This window comes from Colobus angolensis, unplaced genomic scaffold, assembly GCF_000951035.1.
Source record: "Colobus angolensis palliatus isolate OR3802 unplaced genomic scaffold, Cang.pa_1.0 Scaffold6, whole genome shotgun sequence".
NCBI classification, from domain to species: Eukaryota; Metazoa; Chordata; class Mammalia; order Primates; family Cercopithecidae; genus Colobus; species Colobus angolensis.
The window spans coordinates 14051223-14068478 of record NW_012119598.1 but is presented as its reverse complement, the minus strand read 5'-3'; the positions used below and the strand labels follow the sequence as shown (position 1 = coordinate 14068478).

The window sequence follows — 17256 nt, the reverse complement described above, 5'->3', positions numbered from 1 at the left end:
CAGACTCTTTAGGGCATTGCATTGGAACAGGGCTTCTCAAACTTGAATGTGCACTGGGAGCCCCTGGGGTCTTGGTGAACTGCAGATTCTGTCTGTAGGTCAGGGATGGGCATGACTTTCTGCATTTCTAACAAGTTCCGTGATGATGCTGATGCTGCTGGTCCAGGGGGACCACAGTTTGAGTAGCAAGGGCCCAGGGAATGTAGATTTCACCTAATGATGAAAGGTTTAACGCTGGTTGCAAAAGAAAGAAATATGCCACTTGCCTGTGCCTTTTTTTCATTTTTTAAACCAGTCTGACCTCGTTTCTAAGCTATTGCTAAAGTTTATAAAACACTTCATCAAACCTGGAATAAAATCTCGGTACTGAAATGTGAGTGTTTTCCACAAATTGTTCCCTTTCCATGCTAGGAAGTGGTGTCACTCTAACTTTATTACCAATCAGCTCATTACCAAGGACAGCTCTGTGGCAGCTCACCAACCACCAACTACCTCATAGTTGCCTATTCATTCGTCATCCTCTCCTCTTCCTTACTAACGAGACCCCAATTTTATTTGAGGCAGGAGTGTGTTAACATAACCTTATTCCTCTGGCCCTCTTGCTGAAAGGCAGGGCCAGTAAGATGGAAGGTTAAAGTCATTAGGTAGGACTTGCAGAAAAGGTTTTTAAAGAGAATTTAAAAGCTGGCAGGTAAATTTTCTCTTCCTGGTATTTCCTGTTACTTTCTGCCTGGAACACATACATAGCGGTGGGAGCTTCAGCAGCTATCTTGGAATGTGAGGCAACATCAAGAATGGAAGCCACATGATAAGGATGGTGGGGCCAACACATAGAGCTACACATTGATGGTGTCACTACCACACAAGCTCTTTTCTGCTTAATTCCAGACTGCCTTTACATTGAAAAAAATCCCAATTTGTTTCAGCCACTTGTTTTTGGTTATGTGAAGACTGTTGGACCTAATGCTAACAGACACCATCAAAGCAGATGCTGTTTAGCAAGGCAGATATGGGTTTGAATCTATGTCTAAAACTATCATCTTTCTGACTGCCCTTTCTGGGATTCACTAGTGGTGTAGGGTCAAGGGAACTGGATTGAGAGTTCTTTGCTCAGCTCTGCTATTTCCTAGCTGTGTGATTGTGTTTTTTTTTTTTTGGTCTCAGCCGCTTCATCTGTAAAACGGGAATGAGAGATGAAAGTGACCAGCACAGTGCTGGGGTGCAAAACTCATTCCACTGGTGCTGGGGGCAGGGTATCTCAGGATGATGGTGTGGGGATGTGATACAGGGGCCAGTGCTAATGCAGCAGGGAGGGGCCTCGTGGGGTGAAGCTTGAGTGTTGGCAGCAATGCAGCTTGTAGTCCTTGCTTGCTTTAAACAAAATTTTTTTTGAGATAGGGTCTCACTGTGTCACCCAGGCTGGAGTGCAATAGTGTAATCACAGCTCACTGCAGCCTCGAGATCCTGGGCTCAGGTGATCCTCACACCTCAACTTCCCCAGTAGTTGGTAGCTGGGACTACAGACACATGCCCAGCTAGTTTTTTGCATTTTTTTGTAAAGATGGGGTTTCGTCGTGTTGGCCAGGCTGGTCTCGAACTCCTGGGCTCAAGAGATTCACCCATCTCAGCCTCCCAAAATGCTGAGATTACAGGTGTGAGCCACTGCACCCCACCTTCTAGTGCTTTCTTTAGGGGTGTCCCCCTTGGTGTACTGAGGGCGGCAGAGCCCCTTCCTCTGTTGTGGCCAGAAGGGTTGGACCAGGTGACCCTTTTAGCATGAATGGTCTTTGGTTTTGTTGGGAGGGAGCTGGGGGCAGAACAAGAAGCTTTCCACTGGGCTCGAGAAACCTGCCTTGGCGTCTTCCTCCACCAGCTCCTAGGCGTGATACTGAGGCCTGGGAGGCAGCGCAGGCAATGTCTTGCCTCCCTGCACAGCTTTGCTGCTGAAATCTAAGTGACTCTACCCCAGTTGCTTGCTCTGAGCCGGCCGAACAAAGAGCAACAAAGAGCGTTTGTGCTGTCCTGTTGACTGTAGCCTGTAGTAAGATTGAAACCACAGCAGAACTGTGCACACCTCTGCTGTCCAAATCAGAGATGCTTTTTGCCTCTAATAAGACTCAACTACTCTCCAAACCTGAAGCCATCACTCTTTGTCCTTCCCCTCCTCCCCACTCCAATCAGTTACGTTCGGCACCTGCAGGGTTTCCGCTCATGCATAGCTAGCTGATTCCTGGAGGGCAAAAACCATGTCTTTACAGTGAACTAAAAATATCAAGAGATGCACTTACCTCCCCGCACAGCAAGGGGTCACCAGGGAGACCTGAACTAGGATGGCTCAATTGGAGCCTCTCACTGTTTGGGGTCTCTGTTTTTCTGCCCAGCTGCTGGACAGCCTGAAACATGCCTGCCTTTCCTTACTGTGGCCGGTTCCTGGATTTTAAAATTGGATATGATTGAAAGAAGGTCTGTCTGGGCGCGCATGTTACACACAAGTTAAGTTTCCCTGTTCGTGTTTTGTCCTATAAAAGGCGGCCAGCCTGTGTGTTCTTTCTGGTCTTCTTATTAAAAAAAAAATTGTAACTAAATTTTTTGATGGAAAAGGAAATTGTGCCAATAGAGGGGAAAGGCAGCCAGGATAAAAGGGTCTGCAGTGACCGGTGGCTGTTCTCCATGTCCCAGCCCCAAGGACCCTTCCTCAGCACCAACTCCTGGGAGTCTAAAAATGAGCGTGTTATTTCAGGTACTTTTCTAGGAAGAAAGAAGGGCTTCGTCCTGCCTGCTTTGGGGCTGTCGTCACCAAGTCAGTGAGATGGAATTGAGGAAAACCCAAGGTGGCTCAGCTGCCACAGGGGCTCCTGCCATGATTGCGTGGATGCTGACGAGTGGGCTGGGGCATGGAGGGGTGGGGCTGGCCCAGGTGACAGCTCAATTCTAATGGTGGCTTGGAAAATGTCCCCACCACCCCAGCGACAAGGCAGCACACAGTCTGAACAAAGCCAGCCTCTTGCCAGGTGGCATTTTTGCTATTTGAACCCCAGGGCCTTGCAGAGCCAGTACGCTGGGGCTTCAGTGAGGCGGCCAAGGCCTTCCAGGAGGCTCAGGTGTTGAGCCATAAAGCCCCGGATGTGCTTCATGCATGACGGCCTCGGTCAGCACAGTGGCAGGCCTGCTGGACTGCGGGGACTGGCCACAGGGTTGCTGTGTGAGACCAAAGCCTTTATTCTGATTCCGTCCCTGGTCAGGACTGAGATAAGAAGTTCAATTCATGTGTGAAGTATTTTTTTTTTTTTTTTTTACCTGTGTAGCTGGAGACTGGCTTGTCCTCTTCTGGGTGGAGGCTTTGAATGGACCCCAGGACCATGGACCCCAGGGACCCCCCATGCCCCATCCCCGCCACACTGGGACAAGGTGTCAGTGACCACTCCAGGTTGGTGATTGGTGATTAAGGAACTGACAGCATTTTCCTCCCTCCCTCTACCATTTCTGTCTCTGTTTTTTTTTTTTTTTTTAATTAATTTTTTTTTTATTGTTGGTTTTTTAAATTTATCAAAGGCAGAACAGCAATGGTATCTCCACATAGGAAATACCGCGCCTTTGTGACCACATGAGACGCAACGTCTTCATCACGGATGAGGAAGGGAACCAGGTCTGGAATTCTGGCTCGGAGTAGATGCGTCTTAATGGAAGAAGAATTAGTCAATTCTGTTTCCGTGGTTTACTCTTCCTGTCTCCTGCAGATGAATTCATTAGTTTAATTAATGAGAGCCTTTTGCCTTCCTCTGCAGTGTTGCGCATGGAAATAGTGGACGATCATGGCTCCCTATTATGAAATGTGGAGAGCATTATTTGATTAGGACCAGAACCCTTTCTTCCCCCCAGAAAATAGCTTCTAGGTGAGGGGCCGGACACTCACACACGATGAAGAAGTGAGTCTGGTGTTCTTGCCTCTCATTAGGTAGCATGCCCTTCTCTTCCTGCCTTTGCAACAGCTCTAGGTAGGACCACACGGTACATGTGCCTCGTTTGTGACTTCTACTTCCCTTGCAGGAAGTCATAAATGTTGGCTGACTGTCAAATGCTTGTGGGAGGTCCCCATGGTGTGGGGAAGGGGGAGACTCAGCTTAACCACAGATGAAGTTGTGCATGGGAGGCGAGGAGGAGGAGCTGGGAGCCAGGGCTTGGAGGCAGTCGGTGATCTTTTTTTTTTTTTTTTTTGAGACGGAGTCTCGCTCTGTCGCCCGGGCTGGAGTGCAGTGGCCAGATCTCAGCTCACTGCAAGCTCCGCCTTCCGGGTTCACGCCATTCTCCTGCCTCAGCCTCCCAAGTGGCTTGGATTACAGGCGCCCGCCACCTCGCCCGGCTAGTTTTTTTGTATTTTTTAGTAGAGACGGGGTTTCACCGTGTTCGCCAGGATGGTCTCGATCTCCTGACCTCGTGATCCGCCCGTCTCGGCCTCCCAAAGTGCTGGGATTACAGGCTTGAGCCACCGCGCCCGGCCGAGGCAGTCGGTGATCTTTCCCAGTCTGTGATCCTCGGTGTCGGAAGACTATGTAATCCCTCAAGACAGGCAAATGGGATACCTGGATGGATGCTGTGGCAGTGTGAACTCAAGAAGGTAGAGAGAAAGCCACAACACGTCGGCGTGGCAGGGAGGTTAAGGGCACTGCCTTCGAGTCAGGCAGACCTGGGTTTGGAAGCCCCTCCACCACTTACCATCTGTGTGACTTTGCCCACGTTGTTGTTTGGGGACCTGAGTTTCCTCATCGGTGACCAAGGTGTTGTAAGGGTTAAGGAAAATGCTGCATGAAGATGGCCTAACACAGTGCCTAGGGTATGCTAAGTGTTTACTGTGTGGGAGCTGTTAGTGGTGCTACTGGTAGGAATCAAGTGACCAGCCAGCCAGAGTTAGACGTCAGGGCCGCCACCTGCCAGGAGTCAGAGGAGACAGCTATTTGTTCATCCTTTTTTTGTTTTGTATGCTCCTCATTGCGTTCCAAGGTTGCCTACGTGAGACCTCTCTTGGACTCCTTTCAGGGAAGCTTCATTGCTCAGTGCCCGCAGGCCCTTGTTGAAAACCCTGGTTGTCCCTGAGGTGGTCACCACAATGGCCACATCAACAGCGTCCCTCACAGGACTCCCAGACCACACACACCAGAAGGGTCTGCCCGGGAAGCCTGAGCAGAGTGATGCAGCAGGGGACGGGAAGTGAGGCTGGCGGAAGTGAGCAAGGACCACACTGTCGCTGTGGATGCCACACTGCAGAGGTAAGAAAGTGGAGGCTGCTGCAGGCACCAAGCAGGAGGGTGGGGTGAGCCCGTCTGAGTTTGGAGAGATGACTCTGGCGGCAGGACTGGATGCTGAGGCCACAGGCAAAAAGACCATGGCTGCCGTCATCCAGGTGGGAGAACCTTTTTCAAAAATTAGTGTATCTGTATTGTATTTTATTATTTATTTATGTTTCAATAACTTTCGGGGTACAGGTGGCTTTTTTTTTTTTTTTTGGAGATAAGAGTTTCGCTCTTGTTGCCCAGGCTGGAGTGCAATGATGTGATCTCCGCTCACTGCAGCTTCTGCCTCCTGGGTTCAAGTGATTCTCCTGCCTCAGCCTCCCAAGTGGCTAGGATTACAGGCGACCGCCACCACACCTGGCTAATTTTTTGTACTTTTAGTAGAGAAGGGGTTTCACCATGTTGGCCAGGCTGGTCTCGAACTCCCGACCTCAGGTGATCCACCTGCCTCGGCCTCCCAAAGTGTTGGGATCACAGGCATGAGCCACCGTGCCCGGCCCCACAAGTGACTTTTTGTTACATGGATAAATTATATAGTAGTTTATTCTGAGATTTGTGCTCCCATCACCCGAGTAGTGTACATTGTACCTAATGTGTACTTTTTATCCCTACCCCCCTCGCACCCTCCCCCTTCTGAGTCCCCAAAGTCCATGATATCATTTTTAGGCCTTTGTGTCCTTATAGCTTAGCTCCCACTTATGAGTGAGAACATATGATACTTGGTTTTTCACTCCTGTGTTGCTTCACTTAGCATAATGGCCTCCAGCTCCAAGTTGTGGAACGTTCTATGATACCCTGCTGCTTTTTAGAAAACCTGCGCCAGGGGCTCAGGACAGATCTGAGCTCTAGCCATAGACAGGGCGTCATCTGAAGCCACACCCGTGGAGGAGATCACTTAGCACCTGTGGAGAGTGAGCCAGGGAGCGTTTCGCGAGTCAAACTTGTCCTTCGGATTAACAGGTTAAGTAGCCACATCCATGGAGCACCCTGAAACCTGCGATCCGTAGGGGACAACGCACTGTGTTGTAGACATCACCCCCAACATCACCCCAGGGTGTTTTGCCCAAGGGCAGGGGGAGGCAGAAGGATGTCAGATAACCTGATTGATGGTGGCTTCGGGATGAGGCCCCACAAAGGCACTTGGGAGGGTAGGTCCCAGGGCCACCCAGCTCTCCAGGAGGGCAGTGCGTGGCAGGGTGGGACCGCAGGGAGAGATGGCAGATTTGTGGTGACCTGAAGGAGAGGAATCTAAACTGTTCGAGAGACAGACCTCAGCAGGACTTGCTTTAAAGCTAACTCTTTCCTAACGACTAAGTTGAATGTTTTAAAAATTTCGGCCGGACACGGTGGCTCATGCCTGTAATCCCAGCACTTTGGGAGGCCGAGGTGGGCAAATCACAAGGCCAGGAGTTTGAGACCAGCCTGGCCAACATGGTGAAACCTGTTTCTACTAAAAGTAAAAATACAACAACAACAACAAAATAGCCAGGTTTGGTGGTGCACACCTCTAGTCCCAGCTATTCAGGAGGCTGAGGCAGGAGAATCACTTGAACCAGGGAGGCAGAGGTTGCAGTGAGCCAAGATCTCCAGCCTGGGAGACAAAGTGAGATTCCGTCTCAAAAAAAACCCCCAAAAAACAGAGATAGCGATTAGGACGAGAAGGACTCAAAAAAAAAAGTAGTCTGGGGCTTTTGTTTAGGGGCAGTGACAGTCCAAAAGCCCCCAAGGCATTGCTGTTCTAAGACTGTCTGATACCTGACACTACAGAGATGACCCTGAGTGATTTCACAAAAAGTTAAATTTATGTTCATTATTCCCGGATCATTAAAAGGAGAGTTGACATTTTAGATATTCTTATAAAAATGTTGAGGAAGGCTGAATGCAGTGGCTCACGCCTGTAATCCCAGCACTTTGGGAGGCTGAGGCGGGCGGATAACGAGGTCGAGATCGAGAACATCCTGGCAAACATGGTGAAACCCCGTCTCTACTAAAAATACAAAAATTAGCCAGGTATGGTGGCATGTGCCTGTAGTACCAGCTACTTGGGAGGCTGAGGCAGGAGAATGTCTTGAACCCAGGAGGCAGAGGTTGCAGTGAGCTGAGATCGTGCCACTGCACTCTAGCCTGGTGACGGAGCAAGACTCCGTCTCAAAAAAACAAAAACAAAAACAAAACAAAAAAGACAACAGTTGAGGAAAAAACTCCCAGTACACAAGAGTCTTCTAGAAAGTTAATGTATGTGCTACAATACTTCCTTCCCCCAATAATACCAGAGACGTGCGGTTGTCCCGTATGTCCACTCACTCTCACTATGTATGCTGCAGGTGAGCTGACCTCTCCCATTCCTGAAACCTCCCTTTCCCAGTCAAAGCATTTTGGGTGGTTTCTGCTGCTGGTTGATAAAACACACGAGAGTCAAGAGGTTTTTTTTTTTTTGACCTTTTTTTTTGGTTTGTTTTTAAAGAAACTGCATACATCATCAGAGACAAACAATAATTTAAATGCCATGCAGTTTCTGTATGTACAAAACCTAGGCCACAGAGATCCAGTTTAATTCGTATTCTCTATTTACATCGTTTTCCTCATACAGCCATCATCTGTTAAATTAGAACCCGGGAGATCAGGGGATTGACGGTCACCACACTCACTCCTATACAAAGACAAACTATGTACAGACACCCAGGAAGCAACTGGAAAATGCAACCGGTCTGGGGATTAACAGACAGATAGGGAGAAAAAGTCATTGAAGGTGACCTTTGCCCACCGGCTGTGCACAGGGAGAACCTGAAATTCCATTCATCGAAGCAACACACCACGATTTTCATTCAGCAAATAAAAATACATGTTCATAAGCGGGAGAAAAATAAAATCAGAGCTTTTCATCACATTTACCGTCACGTTGTTTGGTTTCTCTAATCTGACATAAAGGCTAAAGTTTTAAAAGTTTTACAGGGCTTTGAGGGCCTTTGGAGATGAATATATCAGCCATTTAAAAAAAGCTAGTAGGCTGATGGCGATCTCTTCTGTCATTGATTGGGGGCAGAGGGCAGGATCGGGCAATGTCTAATCTTTAGAAGGAAGCATTTGATTTGAGACATTTCACATTTTTCCTCTCACACTAATCCAAATGAAAAAATGCTCAACTGGGAATTTATACACATAAAATAAACTTTGACTTGCCAGCTGCAGCTTTTTCAAAAAAGAGATGCATTTTAAGTCATCTAGCTCACCCTTTTATTTTTTCCCTTAATTAATGTCAAATTGTCATCTTGGAAAGTAACACAAATTGCTACAGTTGTCATGATGTTGTAGCCAAAAAAAAAAGAAAGAAAATTGAATAGGTCTCTAGAAAGACCTTAAGGTTTTAAGAAAGGAAAGAGACAGCAGAAGGCCCATCCTGCAGGCCACAGAGGTTGCTGAGCCTGTATAAGAGCCACTTAAAACAGGCTTGAAATAGCCCATCCTGAAGGCGCAGGACCTGTCAATGGCAGGGGAGGTGCACCCCTCAGTCTGAGCAAGTGACTTCTGGAAAAGAGGTCCTGCAGGAAGAGCAGTGGAAATTGTGTTCAGTATCTTCCATGCACAAAGTGGACTGCAACATGAGGGCACTTTGGGCGGAAACCCTGGGCTGTTTGCTGGCTGGCTGCAGGGAGATCCACTTGGGCCTTATATCCCCAGGGAATCTGAAGGGCCAAGAACCAAGGCCAGCAGAGAAGCCATGGGCCTATCATGGGAGGGAGTCCAGTCAATGGAATGAATTTCCTTAGGACTCGCTCCTGGTCACGGAGGACCATCATGCCAGGGCACCACGTGTGCCAGGAGCCCAGCTGCAGTTAGAGGAAGTTCAGACTCAAAGCCTGGCCGGCAGGCACCTCCACCTGGAACACATGCCCGCCCACCCGCCGTAGAGAAGTTCAACGAAAGAGCCCTACATCTTTCGTCATACCATTTGCACATTCAAACGTCAGTAAGCCTTTCGGGAAGACTGCGTTTACAGCCACACTAAAATCCCGATCACATTTTCCCTGAACAATACCTCTCCCCACGGCAGGAACTATTCAGATTCAAGAGTTAAAAAAAAAAAAAAAAAAGAAGGATCTAGTGATGGCATCCTCCTTGGGTTGGGCAGAGGCGTGCTAGCTCCAGGTGGCAAGGCAAAGCTGCAGCTGGAGGCACCGCCCAAAGAGCTGCCCTGAACTCTCCCCAGCAGTTGTCTGGCTCCTGGGTTAGTGCCTACATGAGAGCCGTTCATGCGTGCCAAAAAATGCAATGGCCTCGTTGACAGGTGTGCATCCTAAGAGTAACCCGCTCCCACAGGGTTCGTGGTGGGAGACTGGTTAACTTTTTGGAAAGGCCAAGCTGGCATCTTTCTAAATGGCATGTGTGGTGGAGAGTGTGCCACCACCTAGAAAGACTGGGGTAACAATGGAGTCACTCTAGAAAGTGAGAGAGCTCTGTGACTGAGGGCCTGCGAGCTCTGTTAGGAAGGAAAACGAAAGCTGCAATGGGCCTCATTAGGATGCTTGTTAGGGTTTAGGAGGGTCCTGGCCTCATTGCACACCCTACCCTCGGTATCCCAGTCAGAGACATACCCACAGTCACGCTTCCCGGCATCATGAGGGAGAGGGAAGAGCTCTCTGGATCAACTGGAGCAGGAAGGGGCACTGTGGGCAGGTGTGGCTGGTGTTGGCCTGATTCTGGCACATGCCCAACTCCGGGGCTCCTTCACAGAAACTCTTCAGTGCAAAAACAAAAAAGAGAAGGCCATGGAGTGGTTCTGGAGTACCAGTCCCTCAGTGGCTGGAAAGCCAGTCCTATAGGAAAGGTTTCTGGCCTGTATGCAGTGGTCCTATACACAGAAGCTAGGAACTCCCAAGCCATATAATCACCGGCTCCAAGACACACAGAGAAAATAAATGTCAGCCAAGCAATTTCTGACCCCACAGGGTTCTATAGGGTCCTCCCACTCAGACTTATAAACAGCACAGGAGTACCTTAGCAATGGCTGTGTGTGCGTGGGTCACTCATGACACTGGACTCTCTGAATATGGATGGGTTGATTATTTGAACTGAGCAGATGACAACTTTCCCCTTCTAAACCAGAGCTTCCCGAAAGGCAGCTCAGCTCAGGCAGAGGGGGTAGGATGGGTGCTCAGTGCCAGCCTTCGTAGCCAAGAGGCAGCCAGACTCCCCCAGAAATGGGCCCTTCCCTTTTGTTCACTGTGTGGTGGTGGCTGAAGGGAGGGAAAAGCCAGGGACAACTGAGAGGTGCTCCCTCCTTCTTGGCATCAACTTCAAAGGGCCCCCAAACCAGATGTCATGTCTGGAGCCAGCACATTTGGCCAAGTGTAGGAGTCCAACCAGATCATTAGCTTTGCACAGTACCCCCCAAAACAAACCCACCCCTTCAGCTTTCTTTGGACTCAGGTGACAGACACTTGTGAAGAAGAGGTTTGCTGGAGACTTCATGAAGGCAGTGCCTGCTGGGCCTGGCTGGAGAGGACAAGGACCATTCCACCTGCTGGAAAGTCTTCAGTCAGGGCCCTGCCGGTGCCCTTGGCACTGCTGGGGTTTGGGATGCATTTTGGTGTCAGAAGTGGGACCAGCAGCTTGGACCGCCGAGCCATCACTTTTGTGTTTTCACACATAAAATCCTGATTGTGTTTCCTTGATTTTTCTTCTTTTAAAAAAAAAGGCAGTTCAGAAGATTTACATCATAATGGGGAAGTGAATAAATACCAGCACTTATGGTTCTTATAAATTTATGTTTTGAAGACAGCATAGCACTCAAGAGGAATTCGACTGTTAAGGTCGGTGAAACCTAAGGAAACAAACAATTACATCAAGACCAAGGGGCTGCCAAAGGTGCAGGATTCAACAGTCCAATCTCCCATCCTCAGGGAGTTTCTTGACCGTGAGAGGGAGGGGTGAGCTTCCCACCATCATCCCCACAGGAGCGCCACTGAACGCACACCTGGTTTTGAAATAGTTTCATCAGGGGCAGCCCTGGTGGCCTCCACCTCCTGCCATCAGCCTGGATCCAGCAGCAAGGTGCAGAACCCAATCTGTGTCTCTCAGTCTCTAGACTAAATACTTGCTATGTCCTATTTCTCTAAATGTTCCCCCCAAAAGAAAGTCAGAATTAAATCAATAGCACTGTTGCTAACTAGCAATGCAACCTTATATAAGTCTCTTAATCACTCTGTGCCTCAGTTTCCCCAAATATCATCATCATGCTGGACTGTCAGGGAGAATGTCAGGGAATAACAGAAGTGGTCCACTTTGGAAGTCCCACTAGGACTTGGTATTTTGTTCAGGTTTGGCCTCTGCTGACTGGCTGCAAATTGGCAACAATCTTTTCTCCTTGACTTGAGTTTTCACGAAAACTCACCTTGGGGTTGTTGGTAGTCTGGTGCTTATCAGACCTTTAGTTTAAATGAATGGACCTCAGACTTTGCAGAAAGTTGCTTTTAGCCCGGGCCATCTATGTTCTGCTTCCTCATTTCAGTAACCTGAAGTGGAACTGCATGCCTACCTTCCTATTATCTTCCCTCCCACGGCACCCACCAACCCACTCGTAACCCACAAGGGAGAGAACTTCATTTGGAGATAAATATTGCAACTTGAAGGAATAAAAAACCCTCAGTACTAACCTTGTTAAGTGTCTACTCAATTCATGAACTTCCATCTCAGTGCTTTTGAATTCATTGAGCTCCTTTCGGATGGCAGCCTGGAATCAACAGAAGCCCATCAATGTGCAATGGGAGAGAATCAGAAAAAAACTCCCCTTTCAGTTCATTCCTAACAACATATTTTTCTTCTTCAACAAAGACCAACAAGTTTAAGATGAATTCTTTCATTGGGAGGAAGAAAAATCACCTGAGATGTCCTTTAAAACAAAGATTCCCCTCCTTCCCTAAATCTAAGTTGCAAATGATGACAGGCTATTGCCTGAAGTGTGTTTTTCTTCTTTTCACAGAGCTGTGGCATTGGGGCATCAATGGTGGTGTATGCCTACCCCACACTCCTGGGGGCCCAAGAACACATTCAATGTCAACCTCTCATCTTCCGTAAATAAACAGCTCAGCACAGGCACACTGATGCCTCGAGGTGGAGACTTCTAGAAAGCATGAATCAAATTCTCCAACCAAATTAGGGGGAAAGGTGATGGCCAGCTCCCTACCAACCCTTTGCTTTTGCTCTTTTACAACTCGCCTGACTCTTCAGTGATGTGTTTCACCACGTAAGATATGTTTTAAATAACCTCACATGTTCTGAGATGATCCCAAATCACCCCATCTTTACAATACTGCCACTGAGGAGGCAGGGCCTGGAATCAGACAGCAAAGAGAGGCCATGAGAGAGCAGGGGAGGAGGAGGGGCTGGTAGAGAAGGCAGCTGGGGCCGGAGACAACCTCACTCCTTCCTCAAGGGTGGAAATCGCAAATGCGTGCCTTCTTGCACGGCTCTGTCTATGGCCGATACCTGCTTTGATGGGAATATCAAGGCCCCAGGAGTTTGAGAATAGAAAAGTCTTCATGTGGGATCAGAATGGCCCTCCCCAGGAAAAGAAGGCTGGCTTAGGTTTAAGTGCCTGGGTAGCAGCTGTGGGGCGGGGGGCAGGGGTCACCCCGTGCTTCCTGTTTTTTGTCCCCAACAGCCATTGAGAAACTGGATATGTTTTCGGCCTAAGAGCTACTCAGAACTCTATGAGGGTGCAAGTAGAGACGTCTGTGGTTTCCTTGCACACTTGCGAATATCCTTATCCTTGCAAGCATACCACAGTGAGAGTGTGGACAGGAGAGGACAAGAGCGAAAGCCCCTTCCTCTTTGTATTTAGATGACACACTCCTGGGGAGCTGGGTTTGTCTGTCTGGGGCATGGCAGTGCCAGTTCCTGGGTTGCTCTCACAAATTCCCTTGCAGGGAAGATGTGAATGCTGTGTTTACAGAGGAGGGCATAGTCTTCCACACATTGTGTCTGTGGGTTGACCCGCCACAGGCGAGGTCGTCTCTGGAAGTCTGTCTGCCTCTGGCTGCTTCAGTCCCACCCGAGTGCGGCAATGTGCCTGCATCCATGTTTCCTGCAACTCCTGGATCCAGGGTTGGTGATAATGTAGCCATCCTGGGCCTGCTGAATCATATAAGAAAACCCCGGGTCCCTGAAACGGACAGAGTGAAGGCAGGACTGTTGAGCAGAAGGCCCCTGACACACTCCGTAGTTTCTATTGTCACCTACACATTGGGCCGATCATTATTCCAGACTACATATATATATATAAAATAAATATATATATAATAAATATATATATAATAAATATATATATAATAAATATATATATATTTGTTTGTTTGTTTTTGAGATGGAGTTTCACTCTTGTCATCCAGGCTGGAGTGCAGTGGTGCAATCTTGGCTCACTGCAACCTCCACCTCCTGGGTTCAAGCAATTCTCCTGCCTCAGCCTCCCGAGCAGCTGGGATTACAGGTGCGTGCCATCAAGCCCGGCTAATTTTGTATTTTTAACAGAGATGGGGTTTCATCATGTTGGTCAGGCTGGTCTTGAACTCCTGACCTCAAGTGATTTACCCTCCTCGGCCTCCCAAAGTGCTGGGATTACAGGCGTGAGCCACCGCGCCCAGCGCACAGACTACATTTTAGAGGAGGCCCTTAACCCTCCAGCTCCTCATGGTGACCAGACTAGAATCAGAGAGGATTACCAAACAGAGGTTCATTCTGATGCCTCGTCTGGTGGAGAGAGAAAATGATTTCTCATTGGCATCACTGCTTTTCCTAAAAAACAAACCGAACTTCAGATTATTTTTTTTGTTTTCTGAATCGGCGAGGGTCTAGTGCGGCAAGATATGTTTTGCGACGTCTCTTTGATTTGTGCCTATTTCTCTCCTGAGGTTACGTGTCGACTTTGTCTTTTCTTTTGGTTTGGTGAATCCCCCGTTGGATGCCGGCAGCAGTGTCCCCTACACAGAAGGGCTGTGATGAGCCCAGAGCCTCGTGCCTTCACCTGTCTACGCCTATCCAGTGCTATTCTCTTTCTCTGGGCACAGCCTCCTAGGCTGCTGCTCCTCCTCCTGCAAAACGGGCACAGTATTATGTGCCTTGTGTTTTCTTCGATTCAGCAGCCTTTCTGCAGATTATCTCTGGCCCCTGGGGAAAGGTGTCCCAACACTCCATTACGGGGACTGCAGCTGAGGCCTGGCTGCGGGTCTCCCTACACGCTCCCCAGTGGTGAGCCCAGCGTGACACCCAGCAGATGATCCTGCCTCCCACTCTCCAGCACTCCCCTCTGCTTACTTTGTCTGCAGCGGTGAGGCGGGTCCACGGCTTATCTGCCCTGCGGTCATAGTCCTGAGCGTCAGCCACCTCCACGTAGTCACTGAAGCGGATGAGGATCTTCCTTTCCCGAAGCTCTTCCACGGTGGGCCTTTGACTGAGCTGCAGGGAGGGAGAGAGACAGACCCAGTCAGCCAGAAGGGTTGACCATGGCACTCGGTCCTGTCTGTGAACTTGCAGGTGTGGAAAATAAGGTTCAGTGAGGCAATGCGTTGCATAGTGAGTGAGGGCCGGGGTAGGGGGACCCAAGTCTCCTGACTCTTGGGACTGGACCCTTTCTCAGTCCTAAGAGAGAGCTTTGTTATCCCTTACATACCCTCTAGGCCAAGCTCTGTCTTTTTTTTTAACTTAAAAAAAATCTTTTATTATATTAATTTTCAAAAGAAGGAAGGAGACTAATATCATGAATTTGGTGTATTATCACCAACTTCAACAATGATCAACTCTTGACTACATTCACATGTGGATTTCTTTGAAACAAATTGCAGGCATCATATCATTTTACCTGTGTATATTTCAGTAGAGAATATAAAAAGATCAGGACTAAAGCATATTTACAATACTGTGTTTACACCCATACAAACCGATAGTAAACAGTCTCTATCTTCATGACATTGCTGAGTCCCAGCCGTTGCTAGGAGCTGTTTGGCTGTGGGCTTCTGTAGTGCATTTCTTCTTATCTGTCCTACTCCCGCCAGGGGACAGGGATATTCTACAATGATTCTGTCTTATTTTGGATTTGCGAGTCCACATCTGTGTGTCACATTGAATGCCTTCTCCAAGATGGGTTTGCAATACATTTTGTGTGTGTTTTAGATGCAAAAAAGCGTATGTGAAAATGGTATGCAGACTCGGGGTATGCGGGGATGGGAATCTGCTGGCTGAAGAGGTCAGCCCGAACGTTGGTGACAGCCCTCTGCAAGAAGGTCAAGGGGAAGGTCAGTCAACAAATGCGGAGCTGAGTAAGTACAGAAAAAGGCCACATTTATGCCAAGGGCGACTCAGGACCAGCCCTTTGGATGCTCCCTGATGAAGGACTGCAGGAATGAGAGATGAGGCAAGTAAAAGGAAGATTCACATGTATTTTGCCATCTCCCGATATTAGCCATGAGGACCCCTTCCTCTACTTTAGCAACATAAGGCTGACATTTCTATTATCTCTTCCTGTCACCAGGTTTATTTCTCCTGGAGCAACACAATTGCTGTCTTTAAGATGCCGTCAATTGATGTTCAACCAATGCTACTTAAAAGCAATTTTCCCTCCGAGCCCTAAACTCTGTGTAATTCTATTACTAGAAGACACTGTCTCATAGAATCTTGCAACTCAGGCCCATAAAACAAACACAATGGAGTCCAAACCACCCTGGCAGTTTCAACTCTGCCACAGGCAGCTTCCCCACACCCTTGGCTGGTGCGAGAATGTTCTAACTTGCTCCCATGCTGGCAGAGCACAATCAGAGGATGGCTGGCAGGTATCAAATAGAGTGGTGACACATCCCAGACAGGGCCAAGGCAGGCCTGCAGCTCCCTCTCAGCCAAAGGCAGGAATCTCTGGGGATCAGGGACTCAGCCGCCTCTGGTGCCGTCCCCCCTGCCTAGACTGCACGTAGCCCTCCCTTGGCTTTCTTGGGCAGGACAACATTCTGGCACCAGTGTGGGCCTGTCGCGAGAACCCACAGGCTTCCCAGGCTATTATGGCTGTGGTCACCGTAAACAAAAACAGCAGTCATCCTGGTTCCAAAACGTGATCTCCACAATGTGAGTGCAGGGAGATTTTGTGCTATAATTAAAATACATAAAGACATGCAATATTTGTCATATTTCCTCCAGATAAACAGACTCCTACTCAGAATCCTGTCTGTGTTCCTTAGGACTTGCGGGGTTTACCCAAGGAGCTGGACAAAGTGTTACTTTCTTTTCTTTATTTTTCGTTTTTTAGATGGAGGCTTACTCTGTTGCCCAGGCTGGAGTTCAATGGCGCAATGAGCTCGGCTCACTGTAACCTCCACGTCTTGGGTTCAAGTAATTCTCCTGCCTCAGCCTCCGAGTAGCTGGGATTACAGGTATGCACCACATTGCCCAGCTAATTTTTGTATTTTTAATAGAGATAGGGTTCACCATATTGCCCAAGCTGGTCTCGAACTCCTGATCTCAAATGATCTGCTGTTCTCAGCCTCCCAAAGTGCGGGGATTACAGGTGTGAGCCACCGAGCCTGGCCCAAAGTGTTATTTTCTAAGTGTGCCATGATGTGAGAAAAATGGTTAAGCCCTGACTTTCAAATTTCTCTTCCTGGAAATCATGACCTGGATTTTACTAATATCCTATCTGTGACAGGGTCTGGAGTGAACTGAGGACTAAGCATAAACGCTGCAGGTCAGGGGCTGTTTCTTGTGCCTGAAAATCGTGGGGCCTTGGACATTGCCTTTGCAAATCAAGATGGCACTGCGCCCAAGTGCTCAGAGGGGATTAGTGAGGAGGCAGCTGGCTGCTGCCTCTGAGAGCCACAGTTGGTGCAAGGACCCCAGCACTAACAAACGGCCACCAGGACACTCCTCCGTGTGCACGGGCTTATGCCCCTGAGCACCAAGGGCTCAGAAGATGCACCTTTGGCCTGGTGCT

The 17256-nt window shown here is 48.6% G+C and overlaps 2 protein-coding genes across 4 annotated transcripts in view; one reads left to right on the top strand and one right to left on the bottom strand.

Moving 5' to 3' along the window:
- The first annotated feature begins 3629 nt into the window (after positions 1 to 3629).
- On the top strand, positions 3630 to 17168 carry LOC105526647. The gene is given in 5 exon segments (XM_011962697.1): positions 3630 to 3666; positions 4048 to 4150; positions 16576 to 16686; positions 16820 to 16833; positions 16972 to 17168. Coding segments are annotated over 5 exon segments (462 nt in total).
- Positions 10329 to 17256, bottom strand: part of PHACTR1 (phosphatase and actin regulator 1) — a 573087-nt gene continuing 566159 nt past the window's right edge. For 2 of the 3 annotated variants that reach the window (XM_011962700.1, XM_011962699.1), the window contains exons 13-15: positions 14598 to 14738; positions 11942 to 12018; positions 10329 to 11109 (exon numbers count right to left, since the gene is read on the bottom strand). In XM_011962700.1, the coding sequence (XP_011818090.1) occupies positions 11094 to 11109; positions 11942 to 12018; positions 14598 to 14738 (234 nt within the window). In that variant the 3' untranslated portion in view covers positions 10329 to 11093. The remainder of the gene's footprint in view (positions 11110 to 11941; positions 12019 to 14597; positions 14739 to 17256) is intronic. The other variant, XM_011962698.1, reaches the window with a different exon arrangement.